Genomic DNA, 22,321 nt, shown 5'->3' with positions numbered 1-22,321 from the left:
CCCGTATAGAAGCCTCCCCTACTCACTGCTATCAGTTGCTTTTGAGGCTGTCCTCTCCGTCCACCAAGATGATTTATGCCTGCCTTTGGTGCAAGTTTGTGGCATGGTGTACAGATAAGAAGTTTACCTTCTGTTTGTATTCCTTTCCCAGTTTCTTTTGTTTATTTTTACCCTAGCCCAGAAGGGCTCTGCCTTGGGCACACAGATATGTTATTTCTCTGCCATATTGGCATTTGTGCGGTTGCCAGAGCTGACATCCCTTTTCAAATTCTCTATTGCGCAAAGGTGTATCTAAGGTCTTCAGCATATGGTTTCACCAGCTACTTTCACTATGCCATTGAAGGACCTCAACTTACTTCTCATATTCTTGATGTGTGCTCCCTTTAAGCTGCTACACAACTGATACTTTAGGCTCCTTAAATTTCATGTAGGTACATTTTATGCTCAGCCTTTAGCTGGACCCAAAAAGAGCACTGTTGTTTAATTGACAGAACAAAAGAGATCTGGATGAATGATCATGTTGAGCTGCAATGTGTCCTTCCCAGCACACGTTTATGAAGCACTACTACCTGGACAGTCAGGTTCAGCTAGATTATCATTTGCCTGTTCAGTTGCTACAGGATTTTCTAGTCCACTCCGTGTAGAAGTCCCACATCTAGGAAAGTATTGCTTGGGTATCTATTCTAAGGTAAGTACTCTGTGGCTAGAGGTCTTTATCAGATTCACAAGTTACACACCTCGGTAACGCTTTACCTGGTAGAAACAATCTAGCTGGAGTTTCCTTACCGACCCACCCTTCTTCCCCACTTAGAACTAACTTTAGAGTTAAAGGTGTATTCCCTTATTAAGTGCCCTAGTTCAAATGCACCAGTGGTAAGTGTCCTCCATAGGTCTGCGCTTCTGGCCTGGAAAGTGGTGAAAAAAACCTGACGTCAGAGCACTGGGGAGGCGTCTTAAAAGGCTCATGCTTGTTACTTCTGGCACGGATGATGCCAACGCCACATGGAGCTGAATGATGCAACCCACTGGCGTGCAGGGGTACTGTTTACAAAAAGTTTCTGGATCCAGTCTGATGCCTGGGGAGTATTCTAAGGTAAGGAATCTGCAGCTAGATAGAGTCTTTACCAGATAAGACATTACCGAAGATAAGTAACTTGTCAGTTCAAGCCACAAAGAATCACGATCACAATCGTCTTGAATACCCTGAGTGAGAACATATTGAACGTCTTTGGGTGCACCATGGAGGACTTGTGCCATTGAATCCAAAAGCGGTACAAAAGGGGTTGGTAATGGACGGAGCATCTGAACCAATCAAACACTCACACCCAGTCAAAAGATCTGGGTTTAATCTATCATCGTTCTTTAGCCCACTCTGCCACCCCAGTCCAGACATGGCTATATGCAAACCAGTCTGACCCTGTGCCTCATGGAAACAGTCCAGCCTGAACTGCCAAACCATGCCTTCCCTGGACCGGAAACAAGCTTCCGAGGACCGGTTTCTGGCATTCCACCCAGCTGGGGTGAATGTATGACATTGTTCTGCATTCTGTCCATCACCTGTTGTTTTTTGCATTTGTCACCCCGAGTGAGACAGGTATGCTCAGACGTGAGTCCCGTGCTCTCCATGCCACTGGAATCAAGCTATCCAGGCTGATGAGGGCTGAAAACCCGAAACTGGTCCTTGGATGCTTGTTTCCAGTCCAGGGAGGACCTGGCTTGGCAGTTCGGGCTGGACTGTTCCCACGGGGCACAGGGTCAAGACTGATTTGCATATAGCTGGGTTCAAACTGGAATGGCATGGTGAGCTAAAAAACGATGGATTTAGGCCCAGATCTCTGTACTGGGGTGAATGTATGACATTGTTCTGCATTCTGTCCATCACCTGTTGTTTTTTGCATTTGTCACCCCGAGTGAGACGGGTATGCTCAGACGTGAGTCTCATGCTCTCCATGCCACTGGAATCAAGCTATCCAAGCTGTTGAGGGCTGGAAGCCCGAAACCGGTCCTTGGATGCTTGTTTCCAGTCCAGGGAGGACCTGGCTTGGCAGTTCAGGCTGGACTTTTCCCTTGGGGCACAGGGTCAAGACTGATTTGCATATGGCTGGGTTCAAACTGGAATGGCATGATGAGGAAAAAAACGATGGATTTAGGCCCAGATCTCTGTACTGGGGTGAATGTATGACATTGTTCTGCATTCTGTCCATCACCTGTTGTTTTTTGCATTTGTCACCCGAGTGAGACGGGTATGCTCAGACGTGAGTCCCGTGCTCTCCATGCCACTGGAATCAAGCTATCCGGGCTGATGAGGGCTGAAACCCCGAAACCGGTCCTTGGATGCTTGTTTCCAGTCCTGGTAGGACCTGGCTTGGCAGTTCGGGCTGGACTGTTCCCATGGGGCACAGGGTCAAGACTGATTTGCATATGGCTGGGTTCAAACTGGAATGGCAGGGTGAGCAAAAAAACGATGGATTTAGGCCCATATCTCTGTACTGGGGTGAATGTATGACATTGTTCTGCATTCTGTCCATCACCTGTTGTTTTTTGCATTTGTCACCCCGAGTGAGACGGGTATGCTCAGACGTGAGTCCCGTGCTCTCCATGCCACTGGAATCAAGCTATCCAGGCTGATGAGGGCTGAAAGCCCGAAACCGGTCCCTGGATGCTTGTTTCCAGCCCTGGGAGGACCTGACTTGGCAGTTTGGGCTGCACTGTTCCCATGGGGCACAAGGTCAAGACTGATTTGCATATGGCTGGGTTCAAACTGGAATGGGATGGTGAGCAAAAAAACGATGGTTTTAGGCCCAGATCTCTGTACTGGGGTGAATGTATGACATTGTTCTGCATTCTGTCCATCACCTGTTTTTTTTTGCATTGAATCAAAAAGGGCAGGGCAATAACAGCCCAACCAGCAGCTGCTTTTAACAGATTGGAAGGCCAGATTGGTGGAAGAAAACCCATGTTTTCCAAACATTTCCACCTGCTGTTGGGGTGGTGGTCGTAGGAAATGTATTGGGATGGAATTGGCACAAGGAGGCTTACACCACTAGGCTTTCTGGTGCTGTAGGAGAAAAAAAACAGGATTGCCTGGAGCAGGGTGGAGCATGGAAATTTGTTGCTTGCTTAGGGGGCCAAAAAAACGTTTCGTGCAAGCCCCCAATAAGTTATCTGGTAGTGCCTCGTTAAATGAAAGAAGGGCCTCTGAAGATGTCTGCCATGGTTGGCGAATGTCTGTCAAGACATTGGTTTTAACCTCCATAGTGGGGATTAGGAGGTCATGTACTGTCCTGCGCATCACCATAGCATAGGAAGTGGATTCTTTGGTTGGTCTGGGGGTGAGCGGAAACCCATTTCCAGTAGGGTATTGCGATTGCTGCCTCCTGTAATTCCTTGTAACAATTATCAACCTGTAGGGTTGAGCAAACTTGTTACCCACGTCACAGTAGATGTCTGGGCTTGTTCTAAAAAGGGTGCTTTCTCCCTTCTGGAGGTGGTAAATCACGTGGAGTAAGTAGCGCTACGGGCTCATTCAGTCACAACTTCTATTGAGGTCAAAATGGCAATGTATCAGAGGGAAGTATCTGGACCTCCTGTTTCGGGATCAATAGAGTCAGCATTGGCATCGAAGTGTCTGGGCCTGGCATAGGTCATGGCACCTGAGTCGAAAGACTGGCTCGACCCCAGACACCACAGGGAAATCTGGTGGGAATCTGTCTCAGACATTTGTGTAGGAACACTTCCTAAGGGGCATGTATAACAATATACTTTACACAATCAAATTAAGCCAATTGTTTCTTATGATAGGAAAAGTCAGAAATGGAGTAGGATTGTTAGAAGCTGTCCTGGCTTCATGTCTGTGCACATTATGAACATGACCTATGGTGAAGGCTCTGTCAGCATTATTTTTAATTGAAAATGAGGGTAGGGACTGAGGAGCAGAAGTGTTATTGTTAAAATTAGCTTTAGAAGCATGTTTTCCTTTGTTGTGTGAACAGGAAATAAATGTTATCACATGTGCAAAAGCTGCCCCATGCCAGCAGGTCAGTTGCAGGGCATTAAAGCTGCAGGAATACCAGGCTTTGGATCAGCAAGTATCACACTAAAGGAGGAGACATACTTCTCAAAGGACTGCTTACAACCTCTACAAAGAGCATACAACCACAAAAATATATGCCAGCTAATTTACTTTTTGAACTCACAATAAAGAAGACTCCAGGGGCCTCATTTACGAAAATTGACGTATCGCTGCGTGAAAACAGCCATGCGTCACTTTTCATTGCGCCCTCCTTGCGACACCAATGATGCGTCATATTTACAGTACGGCGCATCATTGCTCAAGGAGTCACAGATACGTCAGTATTTCTGATGTATTTGTATGGCGCAAAAGTAACGCATTGCTGGAGTGTGTCACAAAAGTGACACAACTCCAGCAATGTGTCCTTTCACATGGGGTAAGCCCCATGTGAAAGGGCCTGCGTCAATCTTACGCCTGCTGTGAGGCAGGCGTAAGAAATTGACGCATTTGCGTCCTAGAAGTGGCGCAGTGAAATCTTATAGATATCACTGTGTCACTTCTATGACCTTTTCTTGCATCAGAACGACCCCCCCCTGCATACATTATACCTGGTGCAGGTATAATGTAGCGCAGGGGTTTACAAAGTGACGCATCTACCTAGATGCGTCACTTCATAAATATGGTGCAACAAGGCACATTTTTTACGCTGCTGGTGCGTCACAAAAAGGGACGCACCGGCGGCGTAAAAGTGACGCACGGCCTCATAAATGAGGCCCCAAAGGTGTAAAAACAAAATTCAGAGTTTGTGGACAGAAAGGCCTCACCCACATTTTCGTGTCATGCTTCATCATCGGCCAGTCTGACTCACCTTGCTCAGACAGCGCCAACACTCAGGTCTAAACTTTGCTGTAAGGGAGAATAAGAAAAATGATTTCTGGTAAATCTAGGGATCCAGATCTATTCTTACAAATATCTCTGCATAAATGCAGGAGATTTCTTTTATTCTGTGGATACTTAGTGCAGGAGTAGAGATGCAGCATTGGATCTTAAAATGAGTCAATGTATTGTACATCCATCATAATCAACATTTGCCACATTTTTTCCTGCCCAAAAGCTGTACCCCACGCTAAAAAGGGGACAGTCCATGGCTTTCGTAAGGTCAAAATTGGTACCCCCTGTGTGTCTATGCACATAGGTAACAAGTCTTACCTCTACTGCTCTTGTAAGCTGTTGTTGCCTGTAAAGATAAAACACAGTTCTCCCTCAGTTTTGTCCGGACACTTTAAGAAATACCTATGGTGAGTCTTAATGACATTATTACAGATGTTTGACAATTTTATGTGTAACACATGTGAAGGCCACTCTTCTCACAATTACAGCATTCTTGAGCAAAGAATAGCTTGAAAACAAAACACCATGACCCGAGTCTGCATTAAATCCTTGGATTGAAACATGATGCTGTTGTTGATCATTTAATTTTACGACTATAAGTGTCTGATGTACGGTGAGAGAATGAGGGGGGTACATATTTAAAATCCTTATCGTTTGTATAAATCAAGTATATCAGTCAATCAATCAGGGGTTTATGAAGTGCGCTACTCACCCGTCACGGTCTCAAGCCGCTGGGGGGGGGAGGGGTGCTGCTCTGGATCAGTCAAAGAGCCAGGTCTTGAGGCTCTTCCTGAAGCTGTGCAGAGTAAGTATATGCTCATGGGCTCTCATCATAGATTAACGCCAACAATACCTTAGGCAAAGCCGTTATTGAAAATACCCAATCACCACCAGAAATAAACAGATATCTTCCATTATGGGTTTACGATAGGTCAAATACTAATTTTGGCTCTCTTCACAGAGCATTAGTGATCATGTTCTACGATAGAAGTTGTTTGGAGACAATTACGTTGCTTCATTACATATGAAACAGAGAAAGGTTATGAGCGACATAACCCTTGAAAATTAGCATGCTTACCTTTTCTCTCAGCACAAGGTCGGTAATAGCTATTGCCTTTTGGAACGTCATGACATTAATTACTGACCGGTGATAAAGTAAAGACTACAATAGCCTCTACAAAAGCCCTAAAAACATGGCTATTCAACATCTAATTCCTGTAACCGCATTGACACTGGGATCTGTTGCGCCGGGAAACCCTTTGTTGGGTAGCTGTGCGCCATACAAATGCAAACAAATAAATAAAAAAAATACATAAGGCTATAAGAACTGGTGTATATCGACTATGAAATATAAAGCCTCCATACTATTAGGCATTCCTGTCAGGTGTCTTTCGGACATGAGAGCTGTCCATCTTCCTGATGTAGAAATGAACTGAACCAAACGTCAATTTCAGCTTGATTTTTTTTCTCTCATTTTTAAATTTAAACTATCAGTGTACAAGAACAGGAGTGTTCCCCCACAGGCTTGACCCCTAAAAGTGAATGCACTTTTGTGTGCTTACAAATGCCATATATGTCACTTTGTATGATGTTAATAATAGCTGATGACACAATGTTACTCAGAGAATAAATTCTAGTGGATAACATAGTCTTATCATTGTCAACTACTGCTAGAGCTTTTTTCTAGATTTACTCTGTCAATTTCATGTATCTGCACAGGAGTTTCCTGCCGTGAAACTTTCCACAAATTGTTTTACAAATCATACTAAAAGCCTTTTTGAAGTGGATTTCTAGGCACTAGCAAAACATCCTGTAAATCCATGTCATCATAAAGGGCAGACAAGTGTTCTTTCACCACATCTAACGTGGAATGTTTTAGCCATTCTACACTCAATTTCCCCATGCTATATGTTGTTTCTATAGGCGAGTTTTGTGTCTGCGCGTAACGAGGGTCTGGTCTACTTATCCTGAAACCCTATGTGTTGTTGAGAAAGGTTGCATGACACCCATTAGTATCTAATGGCCACTCTAGCCCACCCTATGGAATGGAATGTGTGGAATTTCTATCTACCATTCTTGAGCATGTTGTTGAACATTTCCTCTTTATAATTTGTGATTTGCAAACAGTTTTGTTCAGGAAAACTATTTGTCTTGGTATGTGATACGATCTAAACAAAAGTTAATTGCCTTGAACTTGCCAGTCTTTACTTCCACAAACAGACTTTAAATCAATATTGTCCTTTCAAAACTCCTACCCTTGTATTGAGAACTGTGAAATAAAGGGAGCCAAGTAAATACATTTAGTGTCTGTTAACATATTTTTCTTAGCTGGGGAAGGGCAACATTCATAATAATAAGACTCTGGGTCTATGAAATTATTGCCAGAAAAAAATACAAACTTCTGGGCAAAATTTCTTGGAGCTACTCAGTGGTGGAGGTGGGCAATGTTCCCAATGTGTGTAATTAAATACTGCACTTGGAGTACTAGCTTTGTGTTAGTAATGGTATGATAGTTCTGAAAACAAAACATTTAATCAAACTAGATGTTCCATTGTACATATATTCACGTTCAAATACAATATACTGTTCTAGTGCGTCATTCATTAACCTGACTGTACGAATATCTCACTCATCAGATATGCTGCTAGGAGTAATCTTAAATACAGATGATATATGCAAAATTTCAGTCATTCCAAAAAATATCATCTGGGACCGTATATCAAACTATTCCAATAAGTACCAGAACCGCTGATTTGTTCACAAGGGAGAGGTCTCTTCGCAATTTGTGTGATGAACAATGGGCTTCAATGCATCTGTTACCAGTTCAACAGCAGAGCCTTCTGGGAGATGGTGTCCATTCAGAATCAAAAAGCAAACTGTCACAAATCCAATCCAAAGGAAAAGGAAGAGCAACAAAATAAAAATCTAAATGCAACTCCAAGGTGGAACAAAATATGTGTTTTTGAGCCAAATTATAAATGCAAAAGTTCCATGCGGTGGTGGGTCTAACAAATCTGAAGAACAATCACCAATTTGGGAAACATAGCCAGAGGCAGTCTGTGTTAAAACAGGAACCTAATGGAGTGGTGTAGGATTGGTATTTAAGGCCAAAGGAGAGGAATAATAAACAACTTCCTATTTGGCACGTGGAATTGAAACCTGTGTGATTGTATGTAGTGGTAGATGTAATAGGAAGTAGGAAATCCTCAGAATCAGGCTATACCCAGTCGGGTTGTAGAAACCTCAGTGCCACTGTGAGTTTGTAGAGTGATTTTGTGTACTGTAGTGAGAGGAGACAGGTAACTACCCAGGATCCCTCGTGGCCTACTTTGCAGAACAGGGCCCACGGTGTGGTTTTGATCAATTGATACAATTCGTTTGTGTTTACAATCAGCAAGGGGCAGTAAAATTTCAGATCTGGTACATCCAACTGCCAGAATAGGTCCATTGCTCTGTATGATGGACAACATGCTCTTCTCTCAAACCAGATCCCCCATCTTTGGAATTCAGCAAGGAGTTGCTGGTTCTCCCTTCACCTTGTTATTGGCAGAACATTTTTGGAGCTCATTGCTTTGATTGTCAAGGTCTGGAACCTACATCTTGTCCCCAAACGGTACCTCATAGGGAGGCCTACCACCTAAAGATCTTCTTGGCAGATTGTTTAAGCCTTTCTGTAGAACTTCTTGGCAGATTAATTAAGACTCTTTGTACCACATACAGGTGGTGAGTCCAGCTACGACCTGTACATAATACTCTATCTGTTAAAGACTGCTTTACGTCACATTTCTTCCTCTCCAATCTCACATTTCCCCCAAGATGATAGAGAGAGTAATAGTATGCATGAAACACAAGAGGTACCAGGCTGTTCCTAAATGGGGAAAGGGTTTTGTGTTGGTGACACCCTAGCGTCGTGGATCAACGCGTGGGTATCCAATTTGTTGGATATAATGGCCTCACACACCCTTGCAGGTGTCATGCTTCATCATGGCTCCTCGTTGGGTCGGTGGTGCAATACCCAAAGGGCAACACCTCAAAGAGGGGCTCTTTGGCGGAGATCTTTTTCCAACTGCCGTATGGGTGAAGTGTGGGTGAGGGGCCAGTATTGTGTAGACGTAGGGAGAGTTAAAATTGGGGTAAAGGGTACCAGGATCAAGTTTATTCTAGTGGTTCCTTATTCCAAAATAAAAATGAGAAATAGAATAGGCTTGGAGGGAATTAATGACCCCTGGTACGAGACTAGACTAATGGGTATATCAATAGGTCGACATGTTTCTCGCTGGTTGTCCTCTGACTAGTGATTCTTCAGGACCAAAATGAAAAAAAAGTTTGTGGTTTTTTCAAATTATCTACAAAGTGCCTTTACCTTGCTATAGAAAATTATTTCAAATAGTGTAAATGATCAAAGGTACCTGTGTTGTGGTGTATTTGCCTACAGTGGGAGACAAAAAAAGCAATTCACAACAGGTCACGTTTCCACTAAAATTGACATGTGTCACCAAACAAAACACTGTGAAGCATGCCTATGTAAGTGATTACTTGACATGTGCTAAAAACAGGTGGTCTCATCCGTGGTGAGCAAAGTGAATGGCATGCTCAAAGGGAGTAGTCTCACAAAGTTAAAAACAATAATCAGCAGCAGTACTCTCATAACAGGTATAGTGATCGGACACTCACCTATATTGGTGGGGGTGAGCTACAACAACAGCACCCGGCAGGTAGAGCTACGGGTTCAACCTCTTAGTTTTCAGGCTAATGATGGTGGACAGTAGTCAAGTATTGGGTAAAACGATAAAAAAAGGAAGAGTACCACTTGTTTCATCATATGTTTAACCCTAGATCTAGGTTTTCTTATCATCAGGGGGGATGCCCCTTCCGGTCTTGAAATAGTGGGGTGCTCCTTCTGGTATTGAAATAGTGTCGTTATTACATGCAGGGCTGTGAGGTATCTGCTTGTAAACAACCGGGGTGAATTCTAAAGTCTCATTGATCCTGGAATACGCTCCTCACAGAGCCCGTCTCTCTCTGATTATCACCATAGTCACACATGCTCTCACACACTTACTTGTATTCACCTGTGCCTCTGCGGGTGGACCTACCCCTCTCTGCCGGGAACCGGATAGGTAATCGGGACGGAGAGACGCAGGTTCTTATCCGCCAATGCGGTCACGTGATCGGGGTGGGGTTGTGTTAAATACATAAATATAACTGTAGGGAGTAAACCGCACCATATTCTAAAAGAGAACCTCAGACCCGAATTATGGATATCGGGCATTGACAAGCAACTGGTAGCAGTAACACCTGAGCACAGACTATAGATATTGTCACTACCCGGACTGCAGCCCATAAGAACAAATTATAAACCCTTTAATATGTAACCTCACCTTACATGTGGGTAGGTGATCTGTGAAGACTCTAGAGGGAGTAATGAAACCGAGATGCGGGCACCTGTAATGAGCCTCAATCACTTTGCATGTACAAACGCGCTCAGGCTACCTAGGATTTTAGGTCAAGCGAGATTGATGTGCCCAACCCATCAATATATATGTAACACCGTTGGCTAGGCTAGTTAGATCCTTTGGTCTGGAAGTCGTATCTTATGCTGACGACACCCAGATCATGGTCTCCATCTCACAAACCACTGACATCACTGCCCTGAATTTTAAAGCCTGCATGGAGGCAGTTGCAGGGTGGATGGTAAGAAATTACCTCAAACTAAACGGGGAGAAAACGAAGGTGATCATCTTTGGAGGAAAACAGGGGATTTGGTCAGTGGACTGGTGGCCCTCTGTTCTCGGTGCTTGCCCCACGCCCACTTTGTCAGCCCGGAATCTGGGCGTTATTTTTGACTCCTCGCTTTCCTTCTACAAGCAGGTCACCAGGACGGCCGCAACTTGCTGTGGGGTTTTGCGAATCCTGAGGAAAATTGTACATTACCTGTCGATCGAAGCCCGTAAACAGGTCACGGTAGCCCTCATAGCCTCCCATCTGGACTATTGCAATGTAATTTATTTAGGAATTACCAAACAACTTGTCCAGCGTCTCCAAACTGTGCAAAACGCGGCCGCAAGGTTTGTTGCTGACGCTCCGAAGCGTTCATCAGGCTCAGCCATTAGGAAAAATCTGCACTGGCTCCCTATGCAAGCAAGGATTGATTTTAAGGCCTTGTGCCTCACCCACCGTGCCCTTCATGGGCTTGGGGCAGAAGACATCAGTTCCCTTGTATCTCTCTATGTCCCCGGTAGGGACCTCCGCTTAGCGAACAAAAACCTTCTCGCTGTTCCCAGAATTTTGAAGGCAAGATGGGGCGGGAGGGCTTTTTTCTCCCTTGTTCCAAGGATGTGGAACTCCCTTCCAGTGGCACTTAGGGATCAACCCTCTCATTTTCAGTTCCGGAAGGCCTTGAAGACCTGGCTTTTCAGGGAATCCTACCTCTAGTCGGCATTGCCCCTCATCTTCACACTCAGCTTCCTTTTACATCCCCTGCGCCTTGGCGCCTATGGGCAAAGTTGCGTTATACAAGACTCAAATCATCATCATCATCATCATTAATAAAGGGCTTCGTTTGTAGTGCATCACTGTAGATGCACAGTAGAACCATGGAAAGGGCAATAGCTCAGACCACTGCCCTCGAAAACAATATTTAGTTAAACTATTTTATGTAGCTTCACCTTACATGGGGATTGGTGATCTGTGCAGAGCATGTATACAGTACAGGAGCAAAAACCCATCAAACACGTTGGGATTGGGGTGAATAATTAGAATAAAAGAACAGTATCCCAACTGGTATTATTTCTAAGACAATTAGATATGATATGCCAAAGACATTATCAGCAAGAAAATAAGGAGACTCATTGAGTATTTGCAATGTGCTCAAGGCATCATGTTTATCAAGAAGAGGTAAGGTAAATTACAGTTGTAGCAGCACTGTAGTAAAAACAATTAATACAACCCTAATTGTCTTATAAATAATACCAGTTGGGATACTGTTCTTTTATTCTGTGCAGACCATGGCAGGAGTAATTAAACTGCGAGTTTGGCCCCTGTTATAAGCGTCCATTGTTGCACATGTGCAAATGAGCTAGGGCTACCTGGGAATTGGAGTCAAGTAAAGGATTGCTATGACCCTCTCAAAAATAAATATAGCCAAAAAGTCATTAGGTACAGTATATAGGTATAGCTGCAAAGTAGAACTTCCCCCCTATTTCGAATCACCCTTAGGGATGATATGCGACCGGCTGTTGTCCGAATGTATGCCAGCTGATTGTCGTAACAACTAAACCTGAGACATTAGGTACGGCGGTAGTTTAACTGCAACAGACTGCAAACCCATATATTCTCTCCTTATATGTGAGAGAGATCCATATACCGAAGAGACTCTGGCAGGAGTAGTAATTCCGTTACGGGGGTGCCCCCAGTAAAGAGCCTCATAATTGCGCGTTGTGCGAAAGTGTTGAGCCTACTTGGGCACTGTAGTTAATAAGATGTATTATGAAGGCCGACCCTGTCACACTAGTGTAATCAAAACAGAGTCAAATACCTGTCCCCTATGGCCTGAGAACTGTAGTCAAACAGACTTAAATTAAAAACCCTTTTTAATATGACCGTACCTAACATGCCGATGTAGCCAATTCCAAAAGGAAGGCTATTATTTTGAATGTCATGGATGCTCTGTAGTAAACAATCATCTATAGGGATTATAAACATATATGGATATACATTCAGTACTGGACATGGACGTATGGTAACAGTCAGTCAATATCATATATCCATATAGAAATGCTATTACTGTAGTCATCAGATGAGTAACAGTTAGGCACCCTGAGAATAATGGTATAGCAAGGATTTATAATGCACACTATGTTATATCATCATTTAAGCCATTAAGATGACAGCTGTTAGAATTGAGGGTCTCTAGTTGGCAGAGGTAGGTACCTTTGTCAAAATATGGACCCTTGCTTTTAGTCAGGGTAAGGGGCTACACTTCTAAAATAATCCCTGCTCACCCCCTTGGTAGCTTGGCATGAGCAGACGGGCTTATATCAGAGGCAGTGTGTAAAGCATTTGTGAACACATACAGTAATACAGTGAAAACACTTCAAATGGACACCACACCAGTTAAGAAAAATAAGTAATCTTTACTACACTTAACACAAGACAAAATGACAAAAATCAAAAACACTGTAATCAAAAATAAGACTTTAAAATGGTAGAAAATAGCTTAGTTCAATGTTGATGGTAAGGGCAACACTTTACTTTCAAAGTACATGGGATGCGCCACGCAATACAAACAAAAGGGTTGCAGGGAAGTTGATGCGCCTGCCCTTACACTTAGGAGAGTGGATACGTCAGTTCCTTTCTGCTGCACAGAGGAGTTGAGGCTAACTTCCTTACTGTGTGGGGAGGTGATGCATTTTTTCTTACTGCGGCCTGGTGACGATGTGACAAGATGGCACCTTGATGCGATGTGATGATCCGGTGCGATGCGACAAAATGGTGTTTTTGATGTGATGTGACAATGTTGGATGCGATGCGTGCATGCCCTAAGTCCTTGTGGCCAACTCAGTAACTTCTGAGCCTTGACAGACCCTGCGACACGCCTCTTCGTCGATGCGACGGTGACCTATGTGGCGGCGACACGCATCTTCGGTGATGCGATACGCTTCGTCGATGATGCCATTGCAAACAGCTTCAGCTGTGGCACGCTTCTACGGCAATGGGACAGCAACTTCTGCGGCGGTGACACACTTCTCCTCGTTGCATCTCGCTTCCAGGGACACACAGTCTTCTCAGAGGGCCCAAACAACAGTAGGCACCTCTCCGCAGGTAAAATTCCCAGCAAGGGGAATCAGGGGAGCTGGTGGTGAAGTCTTGTATGCCTGAGACTTCAGCGAGGAGGCAAGCACACTTCAAGTCCTTGGAAATTCTTCTTCAAGATTATGAAAAGTTCACAAAAGTCCTTTTCCCCCTTCCTTCGCAAATAAAGTAACCACTGCAGGCCAACCCCAGAAATCGCAAAACAGCACAGGAGCAGTCTCCTCCTTCGGCTTCCTTGGTTCTTTTCCTTGGTAGAGGTTTGTCTTGATTCCCAGAAGTGATCTTAAGTTCTGTGGTCTGGGCCCCAATATTTATACCAGTAAATCCTTTGTCCTCTGGGGGCCGAGGGTACCTGTGCTCAGTCAAAACCAGTTCTACAGCAGCCTCCTGGCAGGAGGTGGAGACAGCATTGTTGAAAGCAGACCTGGCGAGGTAGCTGAAAGGAAATCTATGCCTCCCACTCTTTATTCAATGCAGGTCCTATTCAGCCCAGCCCTGAGCCATCGCACTGCTGGAGCCACAGCTTTCTCCAGCCCCGTGTCACTCACAAACCAGGCATGGAATACGCAGAGGCATACTGTAAGGTTAGGCAAGAAAATACCTACTTTCCAAAAGTGGTAGTTTCAAACACAGAATGTAAAAATCACCCTCACTAAAAGATGTACTTTAACATTCTGAGTTCAGGCATACTAAACTCCAATTTCTCCTTGTTCCCTGGGTTAGTTAGGATTATAAGTTGTTATATTCAAACATCCCATTCTGGCCTATGGAAACAGGTAGCCTTGCAGTAGTGAAAAACGAAATTGGCTGTAATTCACTATCAGGACATGTCACACACATCAGGGCATGGCCTACCTTTTACATACAATGCACCCTGCTCTTGGCCCTACCTTAAGGCTGACTCATTTGTAGAAAAGGGAAGGTTTAGGGACTGGCAAGTGGGTGCACTTGCCAAGTCGACATGGCTGTCCCAAACTGCACACAGGCTCTGCAATAGTAGGCCTGAGACAAGTTTTACAAGCTTCTTCTGAGGGTGGCACAACCAGTGCTGCAAGCCCACCAGCAGCATTTGATTAATAGGACCTGGGCACACATGGTGCACTGTAGGTAAATGAAATAGCCAATCATGGAGTCACTAATCCATTACAACAATTTACAATAGGGGGAACTTGAGGCAACTATTGAAATGGACCAATGTTGAGTCAACAATTTCGACACACAAGGGGACTATGCTATGCCAGAATTGCATACATTGCAATAATTTTACAACAGGGAATATATTTGCTCACCCCACCACAGGGAAACAGATTAAATTACTACACACTAGTGACTGTAATACATTGAATGTAGTCTATGGCATAATATGCCCATGCGGCAAAATGTATGTCGGTAAAACGGAACGCAAACTAAAGCTCAGAATCTCTGAGCACAAAATCAGAATTCGCAATAAAGCCATGTCATCACCTCTAGCCACACATTGGAATGAAGCCAACCACACGATTGCACAGCTACGCTTTTTAATCATTGAGAAAGTAATGATTCAACCTAGAATTGATAACCATCAAAAGTTGTTACAACGAGAAACGTATTGGATCAAAACGCTAAATCCCATGGCACCAGTAGGCCTTATCGATAGGTTTGATCTATCATGTTACCTTTAGGCAGATGATACAGTCACAGCTCTGATTAGGTTAAGGTATCTAAAGACTGAATTATTTATGAGCCAAAGATTCCAATTGAATACAGCCACTAGGTAGGAAGTATAATCAGCTTATGTATCAGATGGAACACTGAAGTACTTATTAATGCATCTATGCAAAAGTTTGATGATTATCTGGGGATAGAAACATGTGCAAACCACACAATCACCACATACGACACTCATGAAATAATTGGTACTGTGAACACCTGGTGCTCCGCACCATACACTACATATATAGGCATGTTCATATTACGAGTACATGAGCACAGCATCATACAATACTAGTCTAGTCATAGGATGCAGGTTCGTATTATATCAGGGCAGAGGGAGTAAGCGGTGATTGATGACAGTATCATGTTTGAGCAACACAAAGATTTAAACTATTTCACGGCAATTTGTACATTACCGCAGGAACTCATACGAAATACAGGGATTATTTTTTGGAAATGGATGGATAGGGTAGAGGGCGCAAGCGGAGATTGATTAATAGCATCATGTTCGAGCATCACAAGGTTTTAAACTACTTTACGGCAATTACCGCGCTACTCATCTGAAATACAGAGATCATTTTTTGGTAATGGATGAACAGCTCCAGTTTTTTATTTTTTTTGAGTATATATGCATATTGTGTCTATTTACATGTAGACAGTCCTTGATAGTGTCCGTAATACAATTACGGAGATCATCCCAAGTTTTCTGGTATTAGGGACTTCACGAGCAATCATTTGATATTTTTCTTTTAGATATCAGAGCAACACATCATTCCATACAGGTATGATATATATATATACAGAGAGTACACTGGACACACTCAAGATATTAGAATACAATACTACAGACAACCATGGATCTACCAATTGAATTTACAAACACATTCTATTAATTTATTTTCACATATTTTCCCCTGAAGAAGGTACCAGGCTGGTACCGAAATGCATTGGGCATGCACTGTAAATTTGTTGAATTGATGTTGAATCTGTAAATTTGTGAATAATGAATAATGTACTATGATCATCAATGATTATTAATTTGATTATTGATTTGTGATTGACCAATAAGGACAATAATGAATGTATTAAGTTTTTGATTGTCATGATGAATAGATAATGACAGATAAACCGAACAATACAAATTGAAATATTGTGGTCAAGTTAATAATAAGTTTAGGTGTATTTCACCAAGTGAACAGTGCACGACAGCACAAGTATTATTACTTGTTCTAACAGACTTATTAAGAATGTGCCAATTGGTAATATTAGCCTTCTTGGTGGTCTCAGTAAGATGGCTAAACGTGCTCACACATGCCAGGTGATCGGAAGAAGGTTTTGGATGAGATTCTAGCAGTGCGTCAAGGTTATTATTACATGCCCGATTAGATGCTCAGCAGACCAGATGGGATGGATATTGTGGCGCCAAGAGATTATGGGTAAGATTGTTAGCATGTTCTCGATATTTCATCAACTCTGTACAATTCCTCCTTAGCCGCCGAAACTGCCCAACCTGAAGATTGTGACAAAGTGCTCCTGGGTGAAAACTCCTGTAGCTCAATAGGGCGTAGCGTGCCATTGGTATAATTCTGTAAAAATCTGACCATCTTTAGGGTATAATTTAAGGTAAAAAAAGTGAGGTTCTTTCTGCCAAATTCACACGTGAATTTCAGATGAATATTCAAAGGGTTAAGCCATACAGAAAAGATCTCCAAGGAGACCTGCTCAGCCTCCCAGATTACCAGCATGTAGTCAATATATCTCTTCCGCAGTAATAAATTGCCATAGTGGTGTGGCTTTGGTCAGCATGTCATTCCAACCTAGTGTTTTGTGTGTTGTGTGCCATAGTCGGACTGTGAGCTCTGTTGGTCCTGTGAAGTGAAGCACTTGGACTGGTGTAAAATGTGCGCACATACCCCTGGCAGCAGAACTGTAGTAATCTATCTTCTATGTTTATTATTCTGCATGCTCCCATATTGTCATCCCTTTCCTATGGTTACAGAATGTTTATGTTGGAATATTCTCTTTGTGCTCTGGTTTGGCAGTTTCCTGTTGGAACTAATGGTCATTAAAATACATCTGACCTACTATTTGAGTGTGTTTGGAGTCACTTCAAATTGGCGACAAGGACTGACCATTAGTACCATATACCCATGTGTGCTGCAGTTTCAACTACCACTGGAATTTATTCTGAGAATTTTCTGACTATTTATTACTATTTATTACTGATGGGATCTTGGATCTCAGTAATAAATGAACTCTGAAGTGGTGTAGAAGTGGTTAACTGAAGCAGCGATTAACCGAAAGTGAAACAACGTAAAAAGAAGTTTGACAACTTGACTGTGAAACGGATAAAAAGTAACTGTCTGGAGGATTGGTTGGAGACATGGTGAATTGACACTCGAGCTTTCTGGTGTTACAGCTATCTACTTAAAAAGGCTTCCAGTGGGGGGCGTGGCTAGCAGCCGATGATGGCGGCAGCAAACTAGAGAGGCTCCCGGAGTAAGGCGGCTTCCCGAATCAATCCGCATGCCTATCCACACAAAAACGAACCCAGACGAGGTGCCCCGGGTCCGGTGACCGAGCGGCACTTGGAGGAGAAGTTTGGGAGCATGTATGTAGCCTGGTGGCACGAGCGCAGCAGCGGCAGCTGGTTTGGATGCTGCCCGGGCGGAAGTGGGGCCTCGTCGGCGCTGTTAACCGGAAGTGCCCGCAGCGAGTACAGACCCAGCGACAACGGCGGTGAGAGTCTGAAGCTCCTCGCAGATCGTTTAAGGGCTCAACATATCGCTCCAATGATAAGACTTTGCTGCGGATAACAGCGACGCTAACGGTAACTGAAGCCGGGAAGGCAAGTACGTAGACGCCGCCATTTTCTATCACATCTGCCACTGTGGGCACGAACTTTCTCGACTGCAGGGCTGGGCGGCCTGTACCGAGGTCGCCGCAAGCTCGGTACTGGATCCTGAGTAAACCATCACAATTAAAGAAAGGGGTGCAGACCCGACTGTGGGGATCCGGCCCAGTAAAGCCTAACTACTGTGGAGACGGGGCGCCGCTGAAACTCGGGCGGCCCGGCCGACCATTCACCGCGATCACTCCAGCAACAAGACGCCGCCACAGGCTGAGAGTACCAGTGAGAGAACATGGCGGGCAGAGGGTCCAGAAATACCTCCACCCAAGCTAAGCTTGATAAATTTGCCTATGAGAAACAATCACTCTCCCAGACGGAGCAACGCAAATCCCTGGGCAAAGGCACGGAAGGAGAAGGTGTGAAGAAGGCCACTCTGGAGGATGTACTGAATGCCTTGGCCCAGGTACAGGCGACGGTGGGGGCAACTGCAACGAAAGTAACCCTTATACGGGCGGACCTCCAGAAGATGAGCGAAAGGGCGAAACAAGTGGAGGTGGTAGCTAAATCCCAGGTGGAGGATGTCTCAGATCTACAGGTGGAAATGGAGAAACTACAGGCCGATAACAAGTTGCTCAAGGAAAAGCTGGATGATCATGAAGGACTCTCCCGGCTAAATGACGTTCGTATTTTGAGGGTCCCGGAATCTGAAACCACAGAGGCTATAGATTTATACGTGGAAGACTTGATCAAGAACCAGCTAGCCCCCCAAGGGTCTTTCAAACTTCTTCACTGTGGAACGAGCCCACAGAGTACCAGGAGGAACACCGAAACCAGGGGCCTCACCGCGTCCGATCCTGGCGAGACTTTTTAACTTTCGAGATCACGACACCATCCTTCAGGTGGCCAGAGTGCCGCCAGCCATTCAAATTCAAAATTCGCGAATATCCTTTTTCCCCGATTATACGGCGGAGGTAACACGACGGAGGAGGACATTATTAGAAGTAAAGAAGACGTTGCGTGAGCAAGAATTACCCTACTCCATGTTATTCCCGGCTCGGCTACGGGTGGTCGCCGATAAGAAGGTCTGTTTTTTTGACTCTCCCGAGGCGTCAAGAGACTGGCTTGATGGCTGGCGCAATGTGGAGCGCAGGTATGGCAGAATGCACCAAGGACATTGAGACGACAGCCGGACTGGCTCACAAACTTCAGACAGAAGAGGCGCGAGCAAATCACCGACACTAGAACTATCTGAGGCTGCCGGGGGAAAATAATGTGGACAACCCGTGTACAACTTGGACGCTGACTCCCTGTTTGACTGCCTATACACACAGGTTGTGAATGGACGCTGGCCTGGGTACTCTGAAGGGAGCAGGGGGGCCGCCTGCTCGGGGAGACACTCTCCCCCAACGTGCAAGTACTCTGTTTTTGGGATGGGTTAAGCGCTCTGCTCAGTTGGGGAGGTGGGCAGTTGAAGGTCCGTTAAGCAGGGAGGCAGGGAGGGGATGGGTGGGTGGGTGGGTGGGTGGGGGTTTTGGTTGTTGGTTGGAAATTCACTATGTTGGTCAGAAATTGGTGCTTGCTGTGTATATGTTATAGCTGGAAGGATACACCTAAAGGTACGGTTAATCCTCCTAGATTCATTTGTATGTGTCTGCATGACTGGAAATGGCGGATGATCGGCTACGTAACGCGGGGAGCGCTGAGTCACAGTCATGTGGTTCTTCCCTTTGAATACTCTTGGGGATAAGGTGAAACGTGGCCTGGGACTAAATGCGCTGAAGAGACAAAAACCCCAACTAGCGCTGTTACAGGAGACACACTTGACGGGGGGGCCACTAGGGCCTTAGATAGGAGGGGATACAAAATGGTGGCACACTCAGAATTCACATCGGGCTCCCGGGGAACTGGCATTTTGATTAAAAAATCCTCACAATTTATTCCACTGAGCATGAAAACTGATGGTCAGGGTTGCTTCGCAGCCAATCAGGGGCAATGGGAGGGTCGTCCCCTGACTGTGGTATCAGTGTACATCCCGCCATCCCTTCACTCAATGATGCTTCCAGCTCTCAGTGACTTTTTATTGTCTCTCCCCGAAGGCGATGTAATTTTGGGAGGGGATTTTAATGCTACGGTAGATACACAACTTGACAGATTCCCTGCGACAGTTTCGTCCGGAGGACCCTCCCGGTTTCAACGTTTCCTGACAGCAATGGGTCTAGTAGACATCTGGCGTCACGTCCACCCCCAAGACAGGCAGTACACATTTCACTCCACGGTCCATAACAGCCTTTCCTGAATAGATTACTTTCTGGCTTTGGATGAAGGGTTACAACACGTTGATACCGCAGACATACACCCTAGAGGCATTTCAGATCACTCCCCGATCACCCTAACAGTTTCCATCCAGAAAAAGTCACGCAACCGTATATATCCCATTCAAGCATCATACCTCAAAATCCCAAAAATCAGGAAAACCCTCCAGAAGGCTGCAACACAATATTTCGAAGAAAACGTGGCTACCGTGGCCTCTTCAGAGGTGCTATGGGAAGCCTACAAAACAGTGTTGAGGGGGCAGGCAATAAGCTCCATTGCAGCCCATCAAAAGGAGCAGACAGCCGAACAGTCTAAGCTTGAGTCGACACTGCGCGACTTGACAACTTTGCATGAGGCTAACCCTACAATAGACACGGCACATACCCTTACACTCCACCAGCAACTATACACGGAACATGTTCGACATATGGTGAAGGGGCACATCACTGATACACAGAATCGGATATACGATGTGGGAGATAAGGCGGGAAAGATATTGGCCTAGCTCAATTAGAGAGGGGGTAGTTCCAGAGGGATCCAACAAGTGAGAGATAGCAACAGCGCAACTCAGACAAGCCCTGAACGGATAGTGGAAGCATTGGCGACACATTTTGAGAAGGTGTATACCCCAGAACGTGTGGTAACTACTGACATGGCACGGGAAGCGCTAGGTAGAATGGAAATCCCAGTCCTGCAACCGGAGGCCGCAGCCGACCTGGATGCGACCATAACTAGCGATGAGGTACAGCTGGCCATATGAGCGCTCAAACCTGGCAAAGCTCTTGGACCGAACGGCATTCCAGTGGAATGGTATCAGTCCCAGGCCGAGGAGCTCAGTGCATACTTACTCAACATGTATGAGGAATGTCGAGAGAAGGGTGATCTTCCACTCGATCAAAGAACGGCCACTATAGTAGCCATACCTAAACCTGGGAAGCCACAAGAGGATTGCTCCTCATATCGCCCTATCTCCCTGCTGACCGCGGAAGGAAAAATTTTGGCCAAGCTCCTAGCCAGCCGGTTGATGGCACATCTGCCTGATATTATCCATCCAGATCAATCCGGATTTATGCCTCATAGGAACACAGCACTGAACCTTCGCAGGGTTCATGGGGTACTGGAGAGAGGGGACTTGATCCACGACCAAGCAGTAATACTGGCCCTAGATGCGAAAATGGCATTTGATTTAGTGGAATGGAGCTACCTATTCGAAGTTTTAGTCTATATGGGCTTCGGCTCGAAATTTATATCATCGATCAGACTGCTGTATACGAAACCGATGGCACATGTAGCAGCAAATGGCCACATTTCTCGAACATTTCCGTTGGGGAGGGGCACCCGACAGGGCTGCCCCCTTTCACCTTTGCTTTTCGCGCTCTCCCTGGAACCCCTAGCTAATTTAATAAGGCAAACACCCTTACTTAAGGGGATACAATGGAAGGAAGGTTGGGAAGACCGGCTGTCCCTTTACGCGGACGACATGCTGGTGTACTTAACAGACCCCGAGCGTGGTGTACCGGTGCTCTTGAATTTGTGTGACGATCATGGTAAAATTTCAGGTTGCACGATCAACTGGAACAAATCAGAAATGTATGTTCTGAAAGGCCCGGTCCCGGTGCTAGGCCCTGAATGCCCCCTGAGACTAGGTGGCTCCTCTTTCAAATATTTGGGGATCCATGTCACACAGGATCCAATGGAATTCATACAACTAAATCTGACGCCACCCTTGGAACGGCTCAAGCAAGACG

The 22,321-nt window shown here is 45.0% G+C and overlaps 1 protein-coding gene across 5 annotated transcripts in view; it reads right to left on the bottom strand.

Annotated features, from left to right (window-relative positions):
- Positions 1-22,321, bottom strand: part of LOC147740927 (uncharacterized) — a 364,072-nt gene that overhangs the window by 104,254 nt on the left and 237,497 nt on the right. For 4 of the 5 annotated variants that reach the window (XM_086936051.1, XM_086936062.1, XM_086936058.1 and 1 more), the window contains 3 exons: positions 9,313-9,332; positions 5,222-5,249; positions 4,881-4,918 (listed from right to left, as the gene is read on the bottom strand). In XM_086936051.1, coding sequence (XP_086792177.1) covers positions 4,881-4,918; positions 5,222-5,249; positions 9,313-9,332 — 86 coding nt within the window. The remainder of the gene's footprint in view (positions 1-4,880; positions 4,919-5,221; positions 5,250-9,312; positions 9,333-22,321) is intronic. The other variant, XM_086936065.1, reaches the window with a different exon arrangement.

This window comes from Lissotriton vulgaris, chromosome 1_1 (genome assembly GCF_964263255.1).
Source record: "Lissotriton vulgaris chromosome 1_1, aLisVul1.2, whole genome shotgun sequence".
In the NCBI taxonomy this organism is placed as follows: domain Eukaryota; kingdom Metazoa; phylum Chordata; class Amphibia; order Caudata; family Salamandridae; genus Lissotriton; species Lissotriton vulgaris.
Note: the sequence above shows the minus strand (reverse complement) of the source record. Positions and strands in the feature narration are given on the sequence as shown.